The sequence below is a fragment of the Gavialis gangeticus genome, unplaced genomic scaffold (genome assembly GCF_001723915.1).
Source record: "Gavialis gangeticus isolate Ggan-Ray unplaced genomic scaffold, GavGan_comp1, whole genome shotgun sequence".
In the NCBI taxonomy this organism is placed as follows: domain Eukaryota; kingdom Metazoa; phylum Chordata; order Crocodylia; family Gavialidae; genus Gavialis; species Gavialis gangeticus.
The window spans coordinates 51,728,051-51,741,706 of record NW_017729029.1 but is presented as its reverse complement, the minus strand read 5'-3'; the positions used below and the strand labels follow the sequence as shown (position 1 = coordinate 51,741,706).

Genomic DNA, 13,656 nt, shown 5'->3' with positions numbered 1-13,656 from the left:
CCTCTTACGAGTGACAGAAATATCTGTGGTTGTATTATAGCAAATTTAACACACTTCACGAAGTCCCCGATTAAAATTTCACATATTGTTCTGCAACTCTTTTTCCATAATTGCAGATTTAGAATGCAGAAACAATGTGTTAAATGTGATATTACACACAACAGGGACTTTCAAAGGGCAAAATAAATGGTGGGCACATGAAGAAAACATTTTCTTTTCATGCAAATATGCTAAAAAATAAACGAATACAGGATGAAGAAATGAAATGCAGATAAAAAGCATACTCTCTTCAGAAGCAATATATTTCATTAAGTAGTTTGAAAACTCTTCTAGCAGTTCCTTAAATCAAGTGACCCTTCTGATACACTGTATTCATGACCAAGTCTCTGGGTTTTCTGTTCACCATGGATTTTCTTATTTTAAAGAGAAAAACACAGATATTCCCCTTTAAAGGAGAAAAACGCGGGAATGGTGGGTTTCCCCTTGCAGACTGGAATGCGAGCAGTGGGAAGAGGGCACTCAGGCAGGGGGCGCCATATGTATGTGTGCACGCACACATGCAAGTAGCAACTAGGCAGCCTTGAGAGCAGTTCCCGCAGCTCCCCGCAGGTAGAGTCGGGCGGGGGGAGCTTGAGGTCCCCTCTGTGGGGGGACGGGAAAGTTGGGTAGGGCTGGGTGGGGCCTGGGGCTGCTGCCCAGCTAGGGCAGTGCAAGGAACCTGGGGCCCAGGGACAGGATGGGAATGCGCGGATGCAGGGCCCAAGTGAGGAGTGGGACCAAGCCATAGGCAGCTCATCCAGGGGCCAGCAGGGGGGCTGGCTCTCCACCACTGCACGTATTTTGGGGTACCTCACTGATTGCCAACTAACCCCTTGGCCACAACTTTCCTGTTCTCTCCCAGTAGGACTATATATCTTAGGGCAAAAACAACTCTCCTCCACATAAATGGAGTTAAAACAGGTGGTTACCTGCCAGTGAAGAGGATGCATTCTTGCCTTCTTCTGAACTGCTAGCCTGCAAGTGATGCTATCTTTCCCACTCTAATCCCATACCTTTCGCCCCCAGGGTGCTCTGCATTTTCTCTCTGGATAACCTCCGGAGTGAAAGGCCATTATTTTTAAAGACAATGGTGCCTTCCAATAATTCTTTGAAGGCACTGTGAAACATTCCATCCTCCACTATTGCTCATCCACATACCAGATGATAAACATATAATACAAGCAGTTACTCAGACCCCCTCTACACATCACAGGTATCATGCAATTAACCAGTTAACTATGTAATTACTTCAAGACAAGCAACACATGCAAAACAGTTATCACATGATAAAAAGCTCCAACCAGCTATAAAATTAGACCTCAAAATTGTCTACTAACTTCATAGCTGGTTGCTGCTGAATTTTAATTTGCACACACAGTAAGGTGTCCCCTGGACTTGGGAGCCCTATTACCTAACACAGCTACCAAATGCAGGGATGCACTATGCCCAGCATGAAACCCCCAAGCCCTGGGGATCACAGCTGCTATGATTCCCAATGTCCGAGGAGGCCTGAAACGCCCGATGAACGCAGGGCTCTCAGCCCTGGCTATAACTCACACACAGCTGGGACCAAGAGTCCCACAATTGACAGGTAATAATAAGGCACAATTGGATCTAATATGCAATCTTGCAATCATGCATCTTGCCACACATGTGTAGCATAGCAGGATGGGCGATTGTGTGGATCATGCATTAGATCCAATCGCGTCTTTACCAGAATGCGTAGAGGGGGCCTCCGCAATGGATCTAAATGTTCTAACCCCATTCACAAATCAGGTGATAGAGGGATTCCAATTTTTTTCAGTTCGTTTTAAAAAACTAGGAAAGGGTACACAATAATACTGTGAAAAAACCAACACATCGCAATCATAAGGTCAAATGCTTAAAAGTTAAGGTATGCCAGAATAATCGGCTGATATTGATCCGATTCCGGATATGCTTGGAGAGTAGCGTCTGGCTGGTAAATCTGTTGGGGTGGAAGGGCATGAGGGGAGGGGCAGAGCAAGGCCCCCATGGCAAGGGAGGGAGTGGGGCTGGAGCTAGGGCAGGCACTGCCCAGCCAGGGTGAGGCCCGGGACAGAGCCACAAACGGCTTGTTGGGTGGGGGAGGCGGGGAGGAAGGGGCAGCTCCCACTGCTACACGCATCCCCAGAGAAGGAATGCGGGTCATGTGTCCCCTGGATCCATGAGTAGGGCAAGGACAGGCTGCTGCTGTAGGCTGGAGCTGGCGTAGTGCCAGGTTCTTCCTGGAGGCGGGGTTGGGCCAGGGCTGCACTCAGGGCAGACAGGGTGGCAGCAGCGCTGGAAGGGGGATTTGGGGGGGGTTGGCACATTTTGGGGTGGCTGTAGCCCATCCCATAGCCCCCCCTCCAACATCACTGCTGCCCAGCTCAGGCTCAGCTCCAGCTCAAGCCCCCTCTCTCTTCCCCACTCCCCACAAGGAGTCCAGCGCCACCCCCAGCCTACAGCAGCAACCCACCCTCGGCCTGCACACAAATCCAAGGAGCACATGACCTCCCATGCCTCCCTTGGGGGTGCACGCAGTGGCAAGAGCCACCAACACCCCCCCCCCCGGGCCATTCACAGCTCCATCCCACACCTCATTCTTCCCAGCTGGGCAGCACCTGCGACTGCCCGAGCCCATTCTCTCCCTCACCACAGGGGCCTCCATCTGTCCTGCCCGCCCCCTGCAACAGACTTACTGGCTGGACACTGCTCTTCAAGCTGCCAGGCTGCATTCCTGGCCCCAGGCACGCTGAGGCTACGTACATACACACAGCATTTATTGATAACATTACCAGCCGCATCAGCCAAAACAAGATGATTGCCGATAATGTCAACTGTCCTCTTATTGGTGCTGATATGATATGGACCGATGCATCGGTACACCTTTAATGAAATTATCATATTTTTTCTGCAGGGCACCAGCCTCATTCAGTGCACAGGGAGAAGATTTGGGGATGAATCTAAGCAGTATAGTGAATGGTGAATCTAAGCAGTATAGGGAATGTTGCGTCTAAGAATTTAGCATTATTTGTCACAGAAGTTAGACGACAGTTAACACAGCATAGGATTGTAGAAAGTGAAAAAATGCTTCCCAGTTACATGTTGCCATGGAAAGCCTGATTACATTCTTGCCTCTGCCAGAGTTCTTACATGAAGGTAGTCACTTTATCAGTTTGATCACGAGGTCCCAGTATACTATTTGTTATCTGACTTCCCAATTTGAGATGCTAGTATGCTTATGGAAGTACTAAGCACTCACATCAGAAAGTAGGTCAATGGGAACTGTGATCTGAATGCAAAGTGCCATTATTATACCAAGTACTCGACAAAATTGATATGTGGAATCTGACTCTCTGGGCACCCAAAAATGTGTGGATACTTTACCCTCAATCAAGGTGTCCTTCACTTCACTATTTGTACAACTGAAAGATTTCACAGGAGCATGCAGTAATTGAGTTCAGTGGGAACTGTGACAATAAATGTATTACTTTTTGTGACTGCCCTGAAATACCAAAGTGATAAGCATTATATAAAGGCCATATACAAGTTAAAAAATTCTAGCTTCAGATAAGGATTGAAGACAACATATTAAATAGGGGCCTATGGATCAACTGGGGCAAACAAGTATTGGTCATTACGTAGGTGCTCTCTGGAAATGTACAAGCGTTATTGCTTCTACTGAAAGAGTTGCCACATTTTTTGGTAGAAACTAGGAGCATACAAACACTATTCCTCTGGGAGAAAAATATTCCAGCGTCAAAATGGAACATGTCGCTTGTGCAAGAAAATCTCTTGCGAGAAAAAATGCTCCAGTCCCCCTGCTCCCCACTTCCAGACAGGTCCAGGAGGGGAAGGGAACAGCCACCGCCATTACTTCCCTCTTCCCCCAACCGGGCACTGCCTAGCTTGGGACATTTGTTCCACTGCTCCCGCAGCTCCCCTCCCTGCTAATTTCCCAGACCAGGGTGATCCTGGGGTTCAAGAGCAATGGAGCAGCCACTGTTCCTCCCACCTTCTCCAGATCACAATCACCCTGCTCTGATGAAAACACAGAGAGCAGGGGAAAGGGGATAGACACAGACTCTACACCTGTATGCTCACTCTCTAGGAAAGATTTCTACCAGTATAAATGAACACCTGTTCGTGACCTCCATCTTCTATAATGAATGAGGCAAGATTCCCCATGGAAATCCTTATGTTATAATTAATTAAAAACTGCATTGCAGTGCATAACAAATGCCATTAAAATTGCACAATCAACCCAAATTCTGACATTTCCTAACCCATGTGCTCAGCTTTGCAACAATAATGTTCTTTCGGGCATGCAATATCTTATCTAGGATGTTGGGGGATGGGAGACGGCAAAGGGGAAATAAATAAAGGTCTTATTAAAAACACGACAAATGATGACTAATTTATTATAATATATAACAGTAAAAAGTTTTAGAGGATGAAAGGAAGGAAAGTTTTTGGTCATCTTATATATCGTAAAAGAACAGCAAAGATTTTTTTTCTGTTGCATATTCTTGTGAAAGTGTTCAAATGGCTTACTAACATTTTTCTGCCACTATTTTCCCAGCTGCCCCAAGGTATTTCTGAACAATAGGTACAATGTAAATCTAAGCCTCACTTCATTAACAACAGTTAATACAAATAATGCTATAGTAGCGGCTCTATTATTTACAAACTGCGCTGGTATTACCAGTTTATAACAGCTTTTGGTTGGAAAAAACTGTAATTAAGACTTCTCATAATCTGTAAAATAATCAATTCTATAGCCCACTGATATACGTATTTAAAAGCAAACTTCTGTACCTCTCTTTGATACATATGGTATCATTAACTTTAACAAGCCTATGGATTACATGAAGGTTGCACACTCAGGACAGAAGTTTACATGTTGAACCCTTCCTTCAGAATATTAAAATGAATGTTGGGTGTGAAATTATCACCAAAGCTTTGGAAGCTAGTTAAAAATACTAACATGGTTAAAGCCAGTAATCTAAATCCCCTTTAGAAGTTTGGATTGCCTGATGCACTGCATCAACACATTCTGAATTAGTATTACTAGAAAAAATTCAAATCTGCTTGTCCAAGTGAACCCCACAATCAGATTTGGGGTAATGACAACTTGTAAATAATTTATTTTGACCTTGGGAAAGTATGAGAAGTGCTTTTTATATTCTTGTATATTCACGTATAGAAAGAGATGTACTATAACTATGAATTGTTTAAAAATGTGTAGTTGCGATAATGCAGAATACAATATAAACATTTAAATTGCTTTCTTCCACTACTGGCTATACTGAACTGCATTTTAAAAGGCTATTTTCTATGGAGAAGCTAAGACAGAAACATTTTCATTAACCTGTTACACAGCTGAAAAGAAATGAAACAAACGTACCTAATATGCAGAATACATCAGCTAGAATGGAGGGCATATCTTCCCGAAATTCCTAACAAGAAGGGGAAAATAGTAAGAATAGAAATTCCACTTGCTGCAGTTACAATATTTTTAGCCTACAGGTTTAGTAAAGAACCTGACACTTGATAAAAACATAAATTTAAATCTACTAACTTTGCCTATGTTAAGTCAGTGAACTAGAGCAGTTTAATTATAAAATGTTTAATATATAATGAAATATGAAAGAACATAACAGCCATTACTAATGGAACCGAAAATATATTAAAAATTGTAAAAATCAATCAATCAATCATTCAATCAATCTTGACAACTGAAATAAACTCATGTCTGAAGGCAATGTACAATAAGCTTTAGAAGTGGACTGTGCTAGAAATGTCTTTGGTAAAGGTTGAAAAGACACTTAAGTGCCTGCTCTCAGGTGCTTCCAAGAAGGGAAACAACTTTGGGAATGACATTTTCCATAACCACTCAGCAGAAAGATATATGACTACACATGTAAAATTTCCCAGAATTCAGTAAACACTTCAAAGGCCATGATTTGGTAAATGACATATTCTGCTTTTCACCAGAGGATCCCTCAATATATTTTCTATAACTACCATTTTTTTTTGTTTTAGGAAATTGTTGATTACAGCGCATTTTAACTGACTGGATGATTTTAACTGAACAGTTTATGCAAAAAAGGAGAAGTTATGCTTTAAAAAAGCAAGTCTGACCACCAAAAGAAAAAAAATGTTCGCTCTCCAATAGACTCATCCTTGTTAACGTCAATCCACAACATTTATATAACTGATAATGGAACTGAACATGCCTATATTAAGTAGGATGGAATAAGTCTATCTAGAATACTAGAAAAGATAAATGGTAATACAGGTTTTAATAATCAATAGTTTAAGAACTGCAAGACCAGAAAATACAATTCACTGCCAAAAGTTGCCATTCTTAACCCAATTATCACTAGACTTGAGGGAGTGGTTTCATTCTTTATATAACATTTCAAACGAGTCAGTCATGATGTTTAAAGAAACATTTGATGCATCCTAACATTTTCAGTATCACTAGCAATCACTTTCATAATGCTACTATTGCTTAATGGAAATCAAAAGAAAGATCTTAAATTCTAGACAAGACTTAACAAGCAGATGCAATAAAACATTTTGTCCTTTGAACATTTCTCTCCCTTGCTGCCATCTTCTATTTTCTTAAAAATTTCTACTCAGCTTCCTCATCTGCTCTTCTCCTGAGCAGAAGTCTGTTCAGAATTAACTTTAACAGTTTCATTTATTTTACAGATGAAGAAAGGTGACAACTTTGTATAAATAAACTTAAACATCCCAGACATGAGAAATATAGTTCATACTAGTTTTCTGCTGAAAAAAGCAGGAACTGACAACCTTGCCAAGTTCTACTCCAGTGAAAGACGTATCTGCAATTCTGTTTTCTCTGACTAAGGTTCAGCAGTACTTGCATTTAAAAAAAAAAAAAAATCAAAACCAATGTAGTGTGCTACATGCACAATTCTCCGTCTTTGAAAAGAATATGAAAGTATGAATCATAAATGGCAGATATTACTTACAAACTACTTAATGCCCTACTGGAGAAGATTCAAATATTAGGGTAATAAAAGTAATATAAAGAACTTAAATAAAGTAAAAGAAAGTTGGGTTGGCCATAAAATCCTGGGAATTAAGAATCCCTCACCAATTTAGTAAATGTTTGAAAAAAAAAAAAAGAAATGGAAAAGTAGGAAGGAAAATTATATCTGCCTTCAAATTTTTAATATGTATTAAACAATTTAAAGGCACTTTTTAAAGCAGTGAATTTTTAAAAAGCAATTTAATGCATGTTTACACAGGCACATTGCACTTTTTCATCCCATAGGCCAAGAAGAGGCTAAATATAAATATATATTGTTTCATTTTAGAAATCAGACTTGGAGAAGACATTAGGTAGCATCATATTCATACTGGTCCAGCAAGTCAAATACAAATGGATAATGATCATAAAAACACCACAGGCTGATCAAAACTGCCATAAATTTAAAAAAAATCATCCTAAAAAAAGTGAAAGAGCAACTGCTCCTCACATTAAAAGCCAGCAGAAAAATATTAAGTGTAGGGACTCTAATCTTTAATGTCACATCCAATGAGGAAAGAGGATACGGTTGTTACAGAACATTTATCCAATTTACTTACATGTTAAGGCTAAAAATAACTTGATTAAAAAGTTAAGGAATTAAACTTGCACGTAGGGTGCACTATTTACACCAACTTCTATAAGCAACAAGGCTAAATAAAACACTCAAAAATAATTAGCAAAACTAGATACTTACTATGACATCACTGAGAACATTAGCAGCTTGGTCATGCTTTAGGTTTCCCCTGACAACATGATATGCAAGCTCATATAGAGCCTGCTGGATGTCTGCTAAACAAAAAATAGTTTAAGAACAGGTTAAATAATCTGTGGTTTAGCTCTTTGGTACTTCTAACAAGGATACTATAGTTAATGATCAGAGAGAATATGCTGCTGCTGGTTTTTTTAAGTCTCCTTCAACTATAGGCTTATTTGTATTATAGTAATAACTAGAATTCCCAGCTGAGAAGTGGATTCTCAATGGTCAAGGCACTGTACAACTGCACAGTGAAAAATGGTCTTTTACCTAGAGCTGCATTCTGAAAGAGTTCTCAAGATCATGGATCTTCTTAATCTAACCCAACTAAACCAATCAGCTTGGGATCGCAAACCTCTAACCTAAAGTTAAGTTAACAGTGAAATGGCTTACTTTCAGGGTTGGGCAAAAAAACCCTCTACAAAATTTTTGAACTTTGACACAGTGCTTTTCAGGGGTGCATCAATAAAGATTTTCTTAGCTGATACCAACGGCCAATTTATTAACCGGTTATATTGGCAGATACCGATCCAATAGCCAATTTACAGGAATGCAGCCAAGCAGCTTAGAGAGCAGCATCCGGAAAATAAGTCTGTGAAGGGAAGGGGCAGGGGGGAGGGAAGGGAAAGGGCAAGGGCAGATGAAGGCCCTGACGGTGACGAAGGGAGTGGGGCAGCACCGCCCACCCACCCAGGGTGGTGAATGCAACTCCAGGAGCGGACCAGAGCTGCGCATGGATTGCCCAGGGGTGTGCAGGGGAGGGGGGGGCAGCTCCCTGCCACCGCATGCACCCTCCAAGGGAGGCATGAGGGAATGTGCCTCCTGAATTTGTGCACAGTGAGCAGGCTGCCCACTGCAGGCTCAGGGCCAGGGGCTACGATGGCCTCTTCCCAACAGGGGGGCTGGCTGGGGCCACACTGGGAGGGGTGACTATGGGGTGGGTACAGGTAATTATGGGATCGTTATAGCCCACGCCATAGCCACCCCTCCCAGCACCGCCCCAAACACAGCCACAGCCTAGCTCCCCTGCCGGGAAGAGGCTGGTGCAGCCTCTAGCCCCAAGCCCACAATGAGCAGCATACCCTCACCCCGTGCACAAATCGGGGGGGGGGGTGACACATGTCCCCCATGCCATCCCCAGAGGTGCACACAGCAGCAGCAAGCCTCCTTCCCTTCCCCACCATGCCCTCCCTCCCAACCTACCCACACCCTCCCAGACGAGCTGCCCAAAGCTCTGTCCTACTTCCAGGGTCGCATTCACTGCCCTGGCAGGGCAGCACCTGCCCCTGCCCCATTCCCTCCCTCACCACGGGCATATCAAGATATCCTCCCGCACTCTACCTCCCCACCACAGACTTACCAAGCTGCCTGGCTGCATTCCTGATGCTGCACTTGCTGCAGCTGTGTGCACACACACGGCGTTTATCGGTGGCATTATCAGCTACACCAGCCAAAAGCATCAATTGGATAATTAACATAATTTCCCCTTTGCTGGTGCCATTCTGATATGCCACCGATATATCAGTGCACTTCTAATATTTTCAATGACGGAACTCCAGTTCATCAAGGTTTAAATCAATCTCTAAACAACAGAAATCAAGATGACACTAATAAGGAGGATATTCCACATTACCCTACTACACATTTCTTTCGCCTTCTTTTGAAGTGAATGGTAATGGTTATCACCAGAAACATAGTCATGAACCTCAAGTAGTAGCCAGCACAGCAACTCCTATTCTCGGAGTCTCTAGTTTGAATCACGTAATCAGAATACTACCAATAAAACTGTACACTTTGCTTGAATTTCAAATGCTTAATTATTTCCCAGAATCTAATCTGCCTAGAATTCGACAGATGTTCAGGCCATCGAGTTTACACAGCTTAAAACAATGTCTTATGTTAGACATACATGGGGACTATTTTTTGTAATTTTAATTATTTTTTAAGGTTAAATGATCTAATTCAACTAAGTTATTTATAATGACCCTTTGCTTTTCACAATAAAGAATTCCCTCTGCTTTTATAGTTTCCTAAAACTACTCCTCTAACAAAATCCCCAGATGTCATCCAAACAAAGCAAACACCTCCATGGTCTCAGTTACATGGAGCATCTTCTTCCAGGGGAGGAGAGCAAAAATGAAACAAACATGCAATTTCTCTCATTTATGTTTCAAAACTGTTGCTATCGTTTGTTACTGGCCATTTTAGTTTTCCAAATTCTATGTTTAAATTTAATTCCCCCCTCCACCCCGAATTTGGAACTGAGAATTATTTCTCAACATTCAGTAAAATGAATAAATGCACGAATGTTTACTCTCTGAATTACGTAGCTACCTCAATACATGTCAAGAATTTCTTGCGCACAAATTTGAGAGAGAACATTTGTTGAGGGAACAGCTGTATTCTAAAAAACAAAAGCTGTGTGTCAGGAACTTGGCACTGAACAGGAGGGATAGTTTGCTTCTTCTCTAACCCATGGACTACAGAGTAGTTGTCTACCACTAGCTTAGCATTGCTCTCTCATCAGGATTTGGGGCGCAATGAATCTGTGCAAGTAACCTTTGCTATTTGCATATTTTCCCTCCTTAGAGTGCATTAATAATCACAGAAGTCACAAAGGCACATGTACCCATGGAATGACTGGACTGTATACACATACCCTCTACAAGATTATTGGAAGTTTTCTTTCAAGAAGAAAAAAATCAATTTACCTCTGAAATTCATATCATGGCTTTTACTGTCACTGAGAGTACGGCATAGCTGCAAACTGAAATGAGAAATATTGTTTGAAATTTAAATTACAAAAATCAGAACTAAATGTCAGCTACAAAAAATGCACTGCCCCGTACACATGGATAATACTGACTATAAAGTAAGTTCAAAACTTAACAGAAAATTTGATCACAAAGCTAGAACAGTCAGTGTTGAACAAAAGGATCTCCCTCCAACATACAACCAGGGCTTCTAGACTTTGTCTTTATACTTTCTCACAGTTTCAGTTTGAGTAGCAGAAAACTGAGAAATTAAGACAACATAAAGACATAAATGAAGGCAAGGGAGTACTATGTTAACACATGATTAAACCACGACAAGCAGGTAGCCTTGTGATAGATGTTACTGAACTGTGAAACACATGAATACCTAGAACGTGTTTATTTTTTTAATACAAAAGTACGAGCATGATTTCCTTATGAACATTTTCAGTAAGCACACTCATAAAGCCTTTATGTTCATCTTAAAGTAAAAAATACAGAAAGAGAAGTACGTACTGCTCAGTTTCACCCTCCAGATGCCCACAGTACTTTGTAGAAACCCATTAAAGAAAATGCAAATCTACCCAAATAGCCTTCTAAATTGTCACTGTATCCTGTATGCATTGTAAAAAACAGAAATGGATGGTGGATGATAACACGGTGCATATTTTAAGATTTTTTTTTTTTTTTAACTGAAATGTCTGTGCAACAGACTTTTGCAGGCAAGCCAGACTTGGATTCAAGGAAGTTCCTCAAAACAGCAGTGATCACATGTTCTCACCAAGACATCAGGCTTTAGGATTGTAATTTATATTTAAAAGCAGCAACCTACAAATAAAATGGTAACTCTCTACATTTATAAAACTATAAAAGAGTACACAACTCAGATTCCTGACATTTCATAAAACACACACACGTTAAATTTACAAGTGCTTGTATGGTACATCCCACTCCAACATTTTTTAGGAATGTGACCAATGAATCAGTCCTATGCCATTTCTCTGTAGTAGAAGGTATAATTATGATATTCTCTCCTACTGGAAATTATTACTGTATTCTCCTAGCTGATTTATATAAACCTATATGGTGAAATACTAACAATGCCTGATAATCATGACAACAATAACACCTTTTTTTTTTTTTAAACAGAGAGCTCCTTTAGCAAGTAGCCAGTCAGTTATGTTGTTTGTAACCAGTACACCACTGCCTTCCAATCCGGCCCAAACAGCTGTTCCATCAATCAAAGGAACCCATTTAACAACCAAAAGGTGTACATGCTGAGTAAGGCATTAAGAAAATGGGTAGTTTCATATTTAAATATAATGCAATCAGCAGGCACAGAGTGCAACTATGTTGTAGGAGCTTTGCTGCTGCAAAAAGTAATAGTCTAGCCCAAACTGTCTTATAGTTACAGAACAGAATACAACAGATCGTTTCTAATTTAATCCACAATATATATGGAAGTCTAGCTCTAAAGGTAGTTGTAACGGTGGTCTATTTTATTCTTTCATCACTGCTGATTTTTTTCTATTCATTATAACATTAAGATCAAGGTTTTTTAAATTTTTTACAGAAAATGGTGCACCAAGCATACTATTTTTAAGGCATTAGATCTCAATCTAATCTAGGCCTATTTCAGTATTTCTTAAACGCTACGTGCATTCACTGCTATACTCTGTTTAAAGCTAATGAAATTAAACTCTAGATCTGACAACAGGATCCATTTGGACAACCTTCAGCCCACATGCACAAAGGTTTTCTGACGTCAGCAATGACAAGTCCCAACTGTACTGTTAATAGGTCCTACCAGACCAAAGCATACCTAATTCAGGAGTAAGAATTTCAATTTGTTCTGCACAAGCAGCAGCAAATTCTTCCCAAATAATCAAGACGCTAAGAATAATATCGTGTGCAGAAGAAACAGAAACCCAATTTTTAATCATCATCCCAGAGTATTCACAGATAAAGGCTACAACATAAACATGAAGCCTCAACCTCAATCACATTCTACCACCATCAAACCAACTTATACATTGAAAAGAAGCTATACACAAAGAACTCCTCATTACAACAGCAATTTAGATATTTAAAATAAAAACAAAAAAATTCCACAATTTCTTTTTAGCACTTACAAGCTACAAAACTCTCTTCTGAGAAACTGTCTACATGGAAAAGTTATACCAATGAATTTAAACCAGAATGATCCTGCCATATAGATGCTCTTGCTCCAACAGAGAAGCCTTTTATTCAAATTAGGTTACATTGTCTGGGAGGAGTTTGAGAGAAAATGAAAATAAAATTTATTTTTTTACTAGAGCAAGAGCATCCCAGAGAGAGCAGGGAAGTGGATAGTAATAAAACTTTCCCTTGTAGACAAAGTCTAAGACACTGAAAATACAAACCAGGTCACATCTACATTAGTATTGCTCTACCACCATAAATATACCAAAGTATTTCTAGTGTGAGCGAAGGCACACCAGAAAAACTACTCTTTGGATTGGGAGAGCAGTACATACAAAAAAGCCATGCTAGAAGTGAAGTTTTACCCACTTCCCTGAATTTGACATCTTTGAACACCCTAAATTTAAGAACACTTTAAAATGAAAACATACTAAGCACCACAGTATTTTTTTCTTTATTTTAATGTTAGGAAGAAAGCAAATGGAGAAAGGAGCAAGGCCTGGGCCAACAGAAGGTGTATATACAGCAAGAGCAGACTCCAGAAGCTGCAAAGATACCATGAAAATTGCACATAACTGCTTGGTTAAAATGATGTCAACAAAATTGGTTACTTTTTTGGTCAAGGAACACAGGAGGCAAAGCATAAGTCAAATAAACGCAATGAACGCAAGACAGATATAAGCCCTTTCTAAGGACATTTTTAAATGTGTAAATTATTTTAAAATAAATAACTGAATAGCATAAATAATGTAAGTCCTAGCGTCACTATTAAAGTGATGTACCCCATTATTTTTAAGGCAAGGGACTGACAATCCAAAATAGTCCCCCTCCCCCCCCCAAAAAAAAATCCCCCCCCCAAT

The 13,656-nt window shown here is 40.4% G+C and overlaps 1 protein-coding gene across 2 annotated transcripts in view; it reads right to left on the bottom strand.

The window, feature by feature from the left end:
* THOC2 (THO complex 2) overlaps positions 1 to 13,656 on the bottom strand; it is an 83,477-nt gene that overhangs the window by 65,132 nt on the left and 4,689 nt on the right. The window contains exons 2-4 of one of the 2 annotated variants that reach the window (XM_019521575.1): positions 10,574 to 10,629; positions 7,803 to 7,897; positions 5,450 to 5,501 (exon numbers count right to left, since the gene is read on the bottom strand). In XM_019521575.1, the coding sequence (XP_019377120.1) occupies positions 5,450 to 5,501; positions 7,803 to 7,897; positions 10,574 to 10,629 (203 nt within the window). The remainder of the gene's footprint in view (positions 1 to 5,449; positions 5,502 to 7,802; positions 7,898 to 10,573; positions 10,630 to 13,656) is intronic. The other variant, XM_019521576.1, reaches the window with a different exon arrangement.